General features: G+C 45.1%; 1 protein-coding gene across 3 annotated transcripts in view; it reads right to left on the reverse strand.

Annotated features, from left to right (window-relative positions):
- IGSF3 (immunoglobulin superfamily member 3) overlaps positions 1-13,338 on the reverse strand; it is a 162,168-nt gene that overhangs the window by 102,382 nt on the left and 46,448 nt on the right. For all 3 annotated transcript variants that reach the window (XM_084642221.1, XM_084642223.1, XM_084642222.1), the window contains exon 2: positions 10,394-10,771. In XM_084642221.1, coding sequence (XP_084498347.1) covers positions 10,394-10,771 — 378 coding nt within the window. The remainder of the gene's footprint in view (positions 1-10,393; positions 10,772-13,338) is intronic.

Here is a 13,338-nt window from a genome sequence, read left to right on the forward strand (position 1 = left end):
ATTTTCCTCCCCATGTCAGGTAAAAAGCATCACAAATCAAACAAGTACAAACTGGCAGAGGGCTTGTTATAAAGACTAAATTATGTTTGGAGGGGAGTGTAACCTGAAAATCTTTTATTAATTTCTAAAAATGCACCTAACTACTACAGAAATGAAAAAAAGTATAGAGATTCACTCAAAAAAATCCAAAGATCATAACATTAAAAACCCACTCCACATGTCAGCTAAAATTAAAAATTAGCCCTACCCGCATCAGGAAGAATCCAGGAAAATAAATGGAACTTTATAATGTGCTGTAAAGGACTGTAACTCCAGGTTCACTGGGTGGCGGAAGGACAAAAATAGATTAGTTCCACAATGGAGATCCCCACACTGAAGAGGTCATACCACCAGCCCCCTCCTGCTTTCAGTGGAGGGGAGAGAGTGTGCCAGACTATTTGCCATTAGGAACACGTTCTAGCTGAGGCTCTGCAACTTGCTTAGTTTCCTGTGTATATGTTGGGGTAGAGGAGGGATGTCAAATCCTACAATAATAATAAAGTCAGGTATGTAATTCCAATCCGATAGAATAGCACATGGCATACTGCAACAAAAGGTGAACAACAGACTGTTTAAACAGGAGATGAATAATAGGTGCATAATAAAGATATGCAAAATGAATGAAGCAGAGAAGGTAGGTCAGATGCTCCTATTTACCTTCTCTCATAATAAAAGAGCAAAGGGATATTCAATTGAAAGAGATACCTTCCAGTGTAAAGCTGAAAGGAAGTACTTTAAAAAACCACACACAATGCACAATTAATCTATGGAACTCATTGCAGCAGGGTATAATTAAAGAGCTTTGCAGGATTAAAAACGATCAGCCATTTCAATAGATACTGAACATCCCGTTATGGCAACCGGATTTTTTTTTTTTTTAAAGTTCCGAAGGGATATGAACCCTCTTGCTTCAGAGCATCAGACATCCAAATGATTGGGACGAGGAGGAAACATCCTTTTCTAGAGAGTTACGTTAATCCACTGTTGTCCACTTTGGGGTTTCTTGTACCCTCCTCTAAAGCATCCAGTACTGATCACTCTTGCAGACAAGATACTGGACTATCTGGACCACTTATCTGATTCAGAATAGCAATTCCTATTGCCCTAATAATTTTAGAAAATATTAGAAGATGTTCTTAAGTGGCTACACAACAGTTTCAAGAAACTGGGAAACAGGCAAGTAGGACAAGAAGTGACTCTCCATTCAATGTGATTTATTAGACACAGCAGAAACTTAATATTTTTGCTTCTTCTAACACCTTTCACTTGAGGATCCAAAGCCACTCTACAAATATTTAGTTCAAGTCCTTGTAACACACCTGTAGGGTATTATCCCCAATTTACTGATGAGGAAACCGTGACAGATGACAAGTGATTTACCCAAGGTCATGTAGCAAGTCAATGGCAGAGACCGGAACGGAACCCAAGAGCCTTGAACCCCAGCTTCCTCCACTAAAGTGCCAGAATCAGACCAAGAGCCCTCCTTTGGTGAGATGATTCTCACAACTGAACCCACTGCAGTTGAGACGTAAACCCATTTGATGTATGCCACCTCTCATCTTTTCTAGACTCAGAAAAACAGGGACAAAAGATGAGGGTGGCATGTCAGATGTATTTACCAAACGACTAAAACACAGTAGGATTCTGTAAAGGAGGGGTGGTTGCAAAAAGGTCTTGGCATGGATACAAGGAAAGGATGACAAAGAAGAAAAAAAAACCAGACTCCGAGGACTAGAGGAGAGCAAACAAAGTTCCCAGAGCTCTAATACCAGGATGACAGGGGCCATGTAAATTGATACATTACAGTAGATATTTTATTAGACCAATTATAAGGGAGTCTGAGAGCACAGGATGCTGCAACTCTGAGGGGACTAGCAACTCACACTGCTGTGGAGCAACATATATAGCTCAATGAGCAAAGTGACCTAGAGAGCTCACTATCCCCTGGAAAGCAGAAATTCTAGCCAGATGAGAAGCAATTCTGGACCTGCCTCTTACCGATAGGCTGCTTTGCCTGAAGAACCACACCTGGGTGTGTTAGGATAGTCAAACTGAAGTAATCAGGACAGCCCAAAATTCTGTTAAACTGAAGTCTAGGATCCTTTTATTCTTCCCTTCTGTATGGAGGCTCTGTCTATACTACAAATTACTTCGGTATAATTTACGTCACTCCAGGGTGTGAATAATCCACACCCTGAGCGACGTAAATTACACCGAACTAAACGCTAGTGTGGACAGCGGTATGTCAGCAGGAGATAGCTTCTCCTGCCAACATAGCTACAGCCTCTTGGGGAGGCAGGAGTCAGGGCCATCCTTAGGCATATGCAGCATACACAGCTGCTTAGGCACCCGAAAATTTGGGGCACCCCTGGGTCTTAGTGTCCACACTTCTCCCCGCCTCTTCCTATCACTGTTCTAATCTGACCCTTCCTGCCGCCTCTTCCTATCATTGTTCTAATCTGACCCTTCCTGCAGGCTCCCACCACAGCTGGCTGCTGCAGGCTGGTAAGTCTTCCTCTAGAGGGGATCTAGTTCTTAAAAGTGAAAAAGCCTTCCAGACCTATTAGCACAACATTGAAACTATTAAAGAGCAATTCAAGTGGTAATGGAGCCATTTAAAATGCATTTGCCAACCCCCAGGTATATACTCAAAAAGAAAAGGAGTACTTGTGGCACCTTAGAGACTAACCAATTTATTTGAGCATGAGCTTTCGTGAGCTACAGCTCACTTCATCAAATGCATACTGTGGAAACTGCAGAAGACATTATATACACAGAGACCATGAAACAATACCTCCTCCCACCCCACTCTCCTGCTGGTGGGGTGGGAGAAGGTATTGTTTCATGGTCTCTGTGTATATAATGTCTTCTGTAGTTTCCACAGTATGCATCCGATGAAGTGAGCTGTAGCTCACGAAAGCTCATGCTCAAATAAATTGGTTAGTCTCTAAGGTGCCACAAGTACTCCTTTTCTTTTTGCGAATACAGACTAACACGGCTGTTACTCTGAAACAGGTATATACTGTCAGTTTCTGAATTTACTGACAAAACAGTTGTGAATTACTGTAATATTTATTCAGAACATGTTAGTCTACAGGACCTTAGTTTAAAATTTGCTTTAAAATATTTCATTAGTGTGTTGCTGAAGATTATAAAATCACATCTCTAAAAAAATCCTTGCATAGATTTTTAGATGCACAATGTGAGTATTCATCTTTAGCCTTAAATGATTGGATCTTCAGACATAGTTTTTAAAATAAATCCTTCAAAAGACCACCCTTATCTAAAATACGCATGCGAGCCCGGGCTGCCATCGGGCACAGGAGCATCAGTTTAATAATATTGCACAGGGCCCCATAAATCCTAAGGATGGCCCTGGCAGGAGTTAAACCAACAGAAGAACTCTCTCCCATCGGCTTAGAGCGGGGCAGCTGTGCTGCTGTAATGTAGACATAGCCCTTAGATAGAGGTTTTTTTAGAACACAGTCCCCTGCCCACCCTAGTACCAAAAAACAAAGAGGACTGGGGGGGAGAGAGGACTGGAGGAAAAAGCCTCCATTGTATTAGCCTGGCTGAGGTCTCATTTTGTGCCATTTTACAGCTTTCACTTTAAATAGCTAATTGTCACAAGCTCAGCAATATTTGTGTCGTAGCGCTGGAGCCAATTGCACTGCCTCCCCAGGCATCTGCCTCTCACCTGCACACACGGGACAAACTCCTTTCTTGGGGGAAAGGCAGCTTTTAAAAAGCCTGCAGGAACCATTCCTGTCCTAAACTGCACACCATGCTCCCCCATCATTACCAGTCTGTGTTACAGTCCTCTCCAACCTCTAAATCCCCCTGGAATGAAGCCACCTGTGCTCCAGCTGACAGAATAAAATAAGAGCTACACAAGGCCACAAGACCCATTAGAGCACAGTGATTGCTCAGCCACATGATAATGAGAAGCCAGGAGATATGAAGCAGGAATTCAAGGGAAAGGCATAATTTTTCCTTCTGCTTTGAGCAGAGATTGTCCATGGTTGCATTTCTTGAGGAGGGACCATGTAGAGGATGGTGAGAAATCCATCGCAGACAGATGTGTTCTCTTCCTCTCTCTCCTCTGCCACAACACATTCCTCCCATCCCTAACCCCACTTTCACTTTGCTCTCTGTGTGAAGAACTTGCATCCCAGGCCAAGGAAAGAGGCCAACTCCCTTCTGTCTAAAACTGGACTACAGATGTTTTTAGTGATCAATACGGAGGGAAATGCTAGATCCATGCAAAATGCAAGGAGATGTAAAAAGTGTTTCCCCCCTATTCCCAGCTCAGTCAATGCACCTTAATCCTGCTTCACAGCACACCTCTTATTTGAGTCCTGGGGCCCCCATACACAGGTCTGTCTCAGTCTGGATGGGGCAGGCAGGCATAAATCTTTAAAATAAGACAGATTTTTAAAATATATTTTCATCAGCTGAAGCGATACATCCCCCACAGTTCCCTAATCAAGTCCCATCTGTCCTATGTCCTGTATGGAAAACACCCAGCTACCTGCCATGTTTGATACATTACTAAATGCTGGTCACACCCAATGAGAATCCTAAAGGGAGCGACACCAACAGACGAGCCCAAGTGCGTTGGATTTCAGTCAGGGGAGGAAGGACAGTAGATCTGTTGGCCGTGGGTGCAGTGTTCGTAGGAAACGCCACGCCAGGCACAGCGGCTGTGTAGCAAGGCGGAATACCAGGCTGCAGGGCCACTGTGCCTCACAGCTCATTACTTCTGCTCCTTTGCCTGCTTCCAGGAGGCCAGATTTAGGATTCAGTGGAGAAGACATATGCCGTCCCCCTCACCCACATCCCAACCGCGTCAGTCATGCTAGGACTTCAGAAAAAGAGAGCAGCAGGCAGAGTGTTTCTCTCAGCCAGGTGGCTTGTTGCTACAGCTGGAGAAGGAGCCAACAGGAAAAGGAGTAGCAATATAAATGCTGCAGAGGTCTGGTTCCTCCACACCTTTGCCCTCTCAGGACACCTCTCAGTGTCATACTGTGACCTGCGAAAGACAACAGAGAAACCACAGCAACTGGGCAGCCCTCGCGGGTGCAGTGATGTAACTGAGTCAGCTTGCTGCCCCTAGGGCCAAGTCACGAGGAGAACCGCGGGGACTGCAGAGACGCCAACAGCTGACTGAGCTGTAAAGAGGAGGAGACATCACACACACAGCCCAGCATGGGAAGTGGGTGAAGACTGAGAGCAGCAAGAGGAAAGGTATTGGCTTTGATGCTTGTTGGCCAGGAGGAGCATGGCACAGAATACAGATTAAGTGCCAGTCTGCACAAGGTGAGCTAGGCTTACTTAGACTGGACTGGCTGGGCAGGAACAAAATCAATGAGTTGGGGGTATAGCTGGGTTAAGAAAGCGTGTGGGGAGGGCCACCAAATTCTAGTTAGCCCTATTCCAACCCTGCTAAATTTCCAACTAAATCTGCCCAGTCTCCCAGAAAGGAGAGGTCACCAACACCCCCAGTCCCAGCTCTCTTTAGTATGAACTAGCCAGATACCCGGGGGCTTTGCATTGCAGATTCTACATTGGAGACAACTGTGCTCAGTTGCTTTTGGTTTTTAAAGTCAGAACCAAGACACAATCTTCAGAGTGCCCCTACAGCTCCACCACTTTCAGAGCAGAAAAAAATCAGGATGAAACGAGAGGATGAAGGCATGAAGAGTTCACATAGCTCCTTTGATGTAAGCCTTGGGATATGGCAGGGCCCTGATACAGCTAACCAAACCTCATACGTGATGGCCCCAGGTTCCTTTACAGGGCAAAGAATGCCTGCAATCGGCTGAATTCTGCAAGGAACTCCCTTCAATATGCCAAGGGGTCTTCTCAGTTGACCTATCAGGTCTTTTCCCATCTCTAACTTCTATGAACTGGGATTTAGTGTTGCAGCCTGCCCATTTTTCATAAATTCACAGCACCTGAAGATAAACACCTCAAGGCGTTTTAGGAGCACCTCAGGTTGTGGGCTTCAAGAAATACCAAGCAAAGCTGAGGGGGATCGAGCCCAACCCCAGATTCCCTATACACACAGAGGAACCCTCATCTTGCTGTGTATTGAGCTATAAAACAAAAAAAAAACAATTTCCTGATTTTTATTAAATGTGGGAAGAAGTGAACCTTCAAGCCCAAGTGACGTGACTTTAAAAATACCAAATCAGTCCAACAGTTAACGATTAAGTGTCTTGGCTTCATAGCACAAGGCACCTGTTCCAAGCAGGAGAGAACAAACACCACAATAGCTTGGTGTGAAAACACTGGCCAAAAGGAACAGTTAACAGGATGCATTAGCACAGCAAGAGGTCACTGTGCTGACAAGGAGTCAAACAGCAGCTATCTAAGGCAGGCTGCACTAGAATCCCACCTGACCTCAGAGCCAGATGGCTCTAGATCCCTCAGACCTGTTCAGAGAGCCTTCCCTGATCGCCAGGTCCCAGAGCCACCTTTTGTAACTAACAGGAACATATTGTTCAGTTACCATTTACCATGAACCACAACAGCACTAGGCGATCCAAAAGCCCAGACTATGCAGCTTCTAAACCCTTCCCATGCCCCTCTCCATACCCCACATGTCCCACATCGATTTTTTTAGCATCTCTATTCTCTCTCTCACCAGCCTCTCTACTGCCAAAAAAAGCCGCTCAACCTAATGAGGAATTTAAAAATTTATAATTGAATGAAAGGAAAAATGGTTGGCTCCACTTCGGAGAAAATGAGAACAGTAACTCACTCAAGGCTCAGCAGCTCTTCTTGAACGGGTATGCTTTACTCCTGCGTGGGCTAAAGGAAACGGAGGACACACACGTGTGCAAACAAGAACCCAAGAGGAGGAAACCTGGCTGCAAACCTCACACCGTCCAGTAACTAGAAGCATTCCCCAACCACCCACCCACAAGGAGTCACTGCCCTGACTCACAGGGGGATTTTTCACATTAGCCAACAGAATCCTGGCATCTTGCAGAGCAGAGACTATTGCATTTCAGGTGAAAAAACTGCCACTGAGCAGAAGAAGAAACAGTTGATTGCCCCACATGACCTGCTAACTTTGCCAGCTTCCTCCTCTGGCTCCATTCCTGTAGGTGAGCCCCATACTACCCCCCTCAGGAAGGGAGCTCAGGGCAAATTTGAACATGCTTTCCCCAAAAGGCAGGATGGGATGCAACTGCTGTTTAGTGGTGTTTAAAAGGAAGGCAGAGAGAAGCAGCCAGTGTTTGTTAGCCCCAGATCTAAACCAGTTAGGCAGGCAACACATCTAGGATTTTCAGGGCAGGTCCTATCAGCTTCCCTGGGAGGAAGGGACAACTTTACAAAGCTAGTGCACTTCTGCTACAAAAAAAGTCACGAACCACATTTTCCTGTATAATGACAGGTTTCAGAGTAACAGCCGTGTTAGTCTGTCTTTGCAAAAAGAAAAGGAGTACTTGTGGCACCTTAGAGACTAACCAATTTATTCAAAAGCTCATGCTCAAATAAATTGGTTAGTCTCTAAGGTGCCACAAATACTCCTTTTCATTTTCCTGTAGGAAAGCAACTTGAAGTCCCAGTTGCCTATGAAAGCTTTGTCTCCTATTTGTCCCCTATCATCTACTTCTTAATGGGCAAGCAAGGTGAGAGAAGGCCAGTTGTCAAGGTCCAAAGTATTCCAACAACACATCCCTTCCCTCTCTCATAAATCACCAAGTGGAAGCCCTCATCACAGGCAGAATCTGAACTCTGATCCCCCTCGTGACACGCCCAACCACCTGAGCAAGAGGGCCCAGGTTCAAGCTTAGGGGGTACTTGGCTCCACTCCGTCTGTAAAGAGCACTTAGGCCAAGTCACCTCTCAGAGTCTTCACCATCTGCCCCAACCTAGGAGACCCACATCCCTTCCCCTTCACAAAGAGGTTACTTTCCATCCCCATAACCCACTTGCAACCGGTTCTCTTCCACCCTGGCAGGCAGAAGGTGTCCCACTCCACACCCATGCAACAGCACAGCAGGCTTGGTCTTCCTTCATGCAGTCACCTAGCAGCCTCTTATTGACCTCTCCCCCTGACCAGATAGCCCTCAGGTCTCCATGACACAGCTCCTCCAGTTAGCCACCTTCAAACGCTAGAAGCTGGCCAATTCACAAGATGTCCATCCCTAGCCCCAGCACAACATTAGACTGGCCTGCTGGAAAGAGTTTGCTAGTTCAGAAGTTTGCAGTGCCCCCAGTGTGCAGCTCTCCACTTTCTCCAAGAGCTAACTCCCCTCTTCCCTACCAGCAGCTTTCTGCTTCCATCACTATTTCAGATGCAGGAGTCATGCATCTACTCTAAATTCTTCTTCCACCCCATGGATCACTCTGCTCCTTCACCTAGCTCTCCTACTCCTGACTCAGGAGCCCCTGATATCCCCGCCCGCCTTGCCCTCCAATCACTGTCCCCTTCCCTATCCACCATCTTCTCCCCATTCATGAATGCTTAAAATAATTCAGGAATTAAATTGTTAAACTCCAGGTTAACATCCATAATCCTAAAGGGTTAAAAGCCTTCAGAGAGCTAGTGATTGCTCAGAGTTGGGAGAGGGAGACAAAATGATTTGGAAACCAGTCTATTTTCTGCATTTCTCTGCCCTTGTTACTTCAGCTTCTAGGGACGGTTTATATTAAAAACCAAGATCTACGTTCCTTAGGAGTCCATCTGCTCCTGCTATTTATATCCCCACCAGAGGTCAGAACCCTCTGTTTTACATGGTGACAACTGAGATGTCACAAATATGTCACAGACAGATGAACGTGACTTCTTGTGGGGGAATAAATACCAGGGAAGATGTACTTATATGAAAAAAAGATTTTGGTTATTTAAAACTGCTCCTTAGACATTAAGGAAATGAGGAAAGACGTACACAGAAAACAGAAGACAGCACTGTCCAAAGAGACTGATTTGCAAAGATTCCCCAGAAGACACCTTTGAACACTTTCCTCCAAAAATTTAAGCTTGTAAGGAGAGAGAGAAAAGCCTCGTCAAAGCGGTGTTTTCATGATCTCTGACAAGTAGAATATGTAACTGTTATATTCTTATTATATTATTTCCCAAAAATATCAATCCCAAGTTGTTTTTCTGAGGCTGAAATCCTCTAAAATGCCAAATTCTGCACATTCAGCTGTAGGGTGAATAAGCAGCAACGCTTTGCCATGCTACAGCACTTTTTGTCCCAGGATATCTAGCACTTGACAAACGTTAACTGATTTGCACGCTCCTACGAGTTAAGTCACTATTATCCTCATTTTACAGATGGGAAGACTGAGACACAGAATTTACCCAAGGTCACAGGGCAGAGTCAGAAGGAGAACACCGATGCCCTTGCTTCTAGCCACATGCTCCTTAGCAGAGGACATCGCACCACCTGCTCCAACCACAAAGCTATGCTTATTCTGATACACCCAGGGTGGGTAAGAGTGGATCAAATCTCTACCCACAGCAGCACCCCAGTTGTTATCCCACCCAGTTATTCTAAAAGCGGGGAGCATAGTGAGCTGATTACAGCATGGCACTCGGAGTCAGGCATTCTGGAGTCTGTTCCCAGCTCTATTTAAGATTCACTGAGACACCTTAGGCAAGGCATAATCTCTATGCCTGAGTTCCCTCCTTGTTAAATTGGGATACCACTGACTAAACCTGACAGAGGCTTTAATTAAAGTTGGAAAACAACTCCGAGATCTTTTCTCTGAAAGGTGCTAGGAAAATGCCAAAACAAGGCAGCTCTTTCCAATTCGTCTAGTACAAAGGAAAAGGCAACCTCATCACCCTCACCACAGGAAGCTCATCCCACTCCTTGTTCATTTCATGATCCATTTCAACATTTCCCTCTTTAATGCAGACTTCATGAACCTTGTCTGGCTGATTGCCTTTATGTTTATCTAGCACTGGCTTCCTCTCTTCCCTGCCACACAATTTTGCCCCCCTTTGGCATGAAAGCTCTCTTCTCTGTACTGGCATCTGGAACAGGCTTCCTATTTTCTGCACATAAATCAACTCCATGTCCTGCTTTCAGCCAAGATTTGAAATGCCTTTCCCCCTCGTCTATGCCTCTTGGTTTCTCTCCTCTTATAAGTCATATTACTGGAGTCTTAATTTATTCTCTTATGCTGTCTTTATACCATTGTTTCATATAATTTATACTATATACATTCTCTTCTCTTGTATTTTCTCCTTACTCAAGCATTTTGGGACACAGCATGCATGGGAGACACCACACAAGGGGCTTAATGAATTCTAGTACAGTCAACCCAGGATGAAGCCAATACTGAGTGATCTGGGTTCCAGACGACCGAGATAAAGCAAATACCTTACCCATCAGTTTCATCTTGGCGCTGTAACTCCCAAAGTACCTCTCATCAGTGGTGGGTGTGTGGCACTCATACTCGCCGGCATCCCGATCCTGGAGCAACGTGATGTGCAGCAGGGCAGAGTCCCCCTGTACCCTCTCTACATAGATCTCTCCACTCCGCACACGCTGGGTGTAGATGGCGTAAGGGAAGGAGGGATCCATGGTGCTGATAATCTGCACTTCCCGCTCTGGGGCAGAGGGCAGGTAAATGGACCACTGGAAATTCTGCTCTGAGGGACCCTGGTAGCCACTGACCTTGCACCAGATGGTGATGTGGGAGCCCTCAGTACGGTATAGAGGGCCTTCCTGAACGGTGACCTGACGCTGTGCCAAGGCCATGCCTGTAAAAAAGAGGAAGGGCAAAAAGTTAGTCCAAAAAAATTAAAAGGTAGTCCACAGACTTTGCTATTTAGCAAATTAATACTTCATACACACACACCCCCTTTCACTTAGATACCATTCAGTTCTCAAGACAGCCTTAGGGGATGGTTAAGTACCACCCTAACCTTGCAGATGGGCACATATATGATGAGTGATTTGCCCAAGATCAAAAAGGGAGCCACAAGCTGAGCTGTGAACAGAATCCAGGTGTCCTGACAGCCAATCACTGGACAGCACTCTATGCCCCACCCCAGTTAGCAATTTTCTTATGCCTGCACCCTGTAAGTCACTATTGATATGAAAATTGTTTAAGAGTCTGAATCAAAATGCTTTGGGCTTTGTCACTGCAACCTCCTAGCTGCTTCACAGTTGCTGACCAAAAGTAAAGCATCTTAAGAGATCCGTTAAAAGAAGTTTTAGTTTGGACTAAGACCTTTTCCTGCAGTGCTAAGAACCCAGACATACGACTATTGTGTTAGCACAATAAGAAACCAGATCAGAAAGTGAAATGGATCACGCCAGGGTCACTGTCCAAGTTGGGTCAAAAACTAAAAACAACACTGGAGGTGAAAAGCTAGGATAATGATTTTTAAATTTTGGTTTTAAACATCTAAGGTGTTAACATAGGTGAGGGATATTTTTAGCATTGTTTTTATCTTGGCAGCGTCCTTTTAAAGAAGGGGAGGAGACATGGGGAGAAAAAAATAACAGCATTTAGCACAGTGATAGACACATACTGGGGCTAGTCACTCCTTGCTGCTTGGATCAAGATGGAGCATTGCATGGTGGGACATGTGATCTCTGCAGGCTGTTTAGAATAGAGAGGATGACTGCAATCTGCTGCATTTTATACCAATTATTTACGACCTGGCAGCCCCGGCATATGGATAGCACAGCCCACAACGGGCCGGTGTTCAGGAACCTCCAAATTACTGAAATCTGGTTTGTTTGCATCTACATCCAAGGTTCTGGAGTTTGGCGATCAAAGTGGGTACTCAGTTATTGAGTTACCAGCAGTATGTACACATTGCAAGGCCAATCGCCCTGGCTCCTGTTACTGTTTACTTGTGATCATAAAACAGCAATAAGCCGATTTAAAGCAGCCCAGCATAATCATGTTTGCCAATGTTATCCATTTTTAAAATAAAATATAATAATAATGCTGAATTCCAGAGGAGAATGTAATCTTTTCAAAAACTAACTACTGCAAGTGAAAGAGGTAGTTTGCCATCTGAGGATTATTGACTCAAGCCCTCCCCTCCCTGAGGACAGCAGAGTCCAGATATGAAGTTTTCCCAGCAGAAACCTTGGAACGAATCCAGAAGAGACTGTTCTTACCAGCTCTAAAACAAATTGTGAAAAATGGCTCAGCATATCCATCAGGCCATGCAGCTGAACAGATGGAGTGCAATGCAAACTATTAACTTGGGCTCAGCTCACTGCTGCTCCAAATTATGTTTCTTTTTCCTCTTTATGAAATAATGTGATTTAAGAGGAAGAAAGGAATATCTAGTACACTGGAAGCTGCGGGGCGGGAGCAGGGGTGGGTCAGGAAAAGCAGACACAAAGGCTCCTATGCTGCTAGTCATGCCAGTATCTCCATCCCAATGGAGCCAAGGCACAGGTTACACTGTTGCCAATGACGCCAATACCCCAATTCCCTGCCTTGTGGAGTCTATATTACATATTTTATTAAAGATTGCAACACCAAACAAAAGTCTTGCAGGAAAAAAATAGTTTGTGACCACGTAATTAAAAACGGTATCATAATGCATTATGCATACACACAACGGGAGAAAGCTAGCGTGGCACAGGCAGCCTAATTCTGGCACTTCCTAATTCCTTAGGAATGCATCACTTGATTATAAAAAGTTATTTTAATGCAATGCTTTTGTTTGTTCTGTTTGTTTTAAAGTGTAATTTCCTAGGTTGGTCAGTTTGTTTTAAACAAATTGAAAAACAAGTTCTATCACTCGTAAACCTTTTGACCCCCCCACATAGGTCATCAGCACGACTGGGAACTTTAGATCCATAGCACAGACCTCTGCCACCTGAACTAGAGAAGTAACTGCTAGCAGTAGTAGGCCATTATCACCTGTGGACCAGCACTAAAGGAGAATGACAGTCTGTTGTCAGCAAGTATTTGTGAAACCCACTGGCATACAAATGTTGGGGCTCAGGAATCTTGGGTTCTATTCTAGGTTCTCAAGGGAAGGAGTCTTTACAAACACTTCTTCCCAGGTCATCCTCTGTACCACAGTTGGCATCTTTCGTCCCTGTCCTCTAGTATCTCCCCAAGCCCCATCTGTCCTGATCTACCCCAGACCTCTTCTCCCTCCCCTCTTCTCTCCCGCTTGGTTCCTGTCTGCCACAAGCCTGTCCCATCCTCTCAACCCAGCGTCTTCTCTTACCCTCTGCCCCATCCCTCACCCATCTGGATTTCAGACAGATGGCTTCCCTTCCTCCTCCTCTACACGGCCACGGCATGAGCAGAGTGAGGCATTGAGAGCCCAGGAGAAAGTTTCCC

The sequence above is a fragment of the Lepidochelys olivacea genome (genome assembly GCF_965140295.1).
Source record: "Lepidochelys olivacea isolate rLepOli2 genome assembly, chromosome: 1".
In the NCBI taxonomy this organism is placed as follows: Eukaryota; Metazoa; Chordata; order Testudines; family Cheloniidae; genus Lepidochelys; species Lepidochelys olivacea.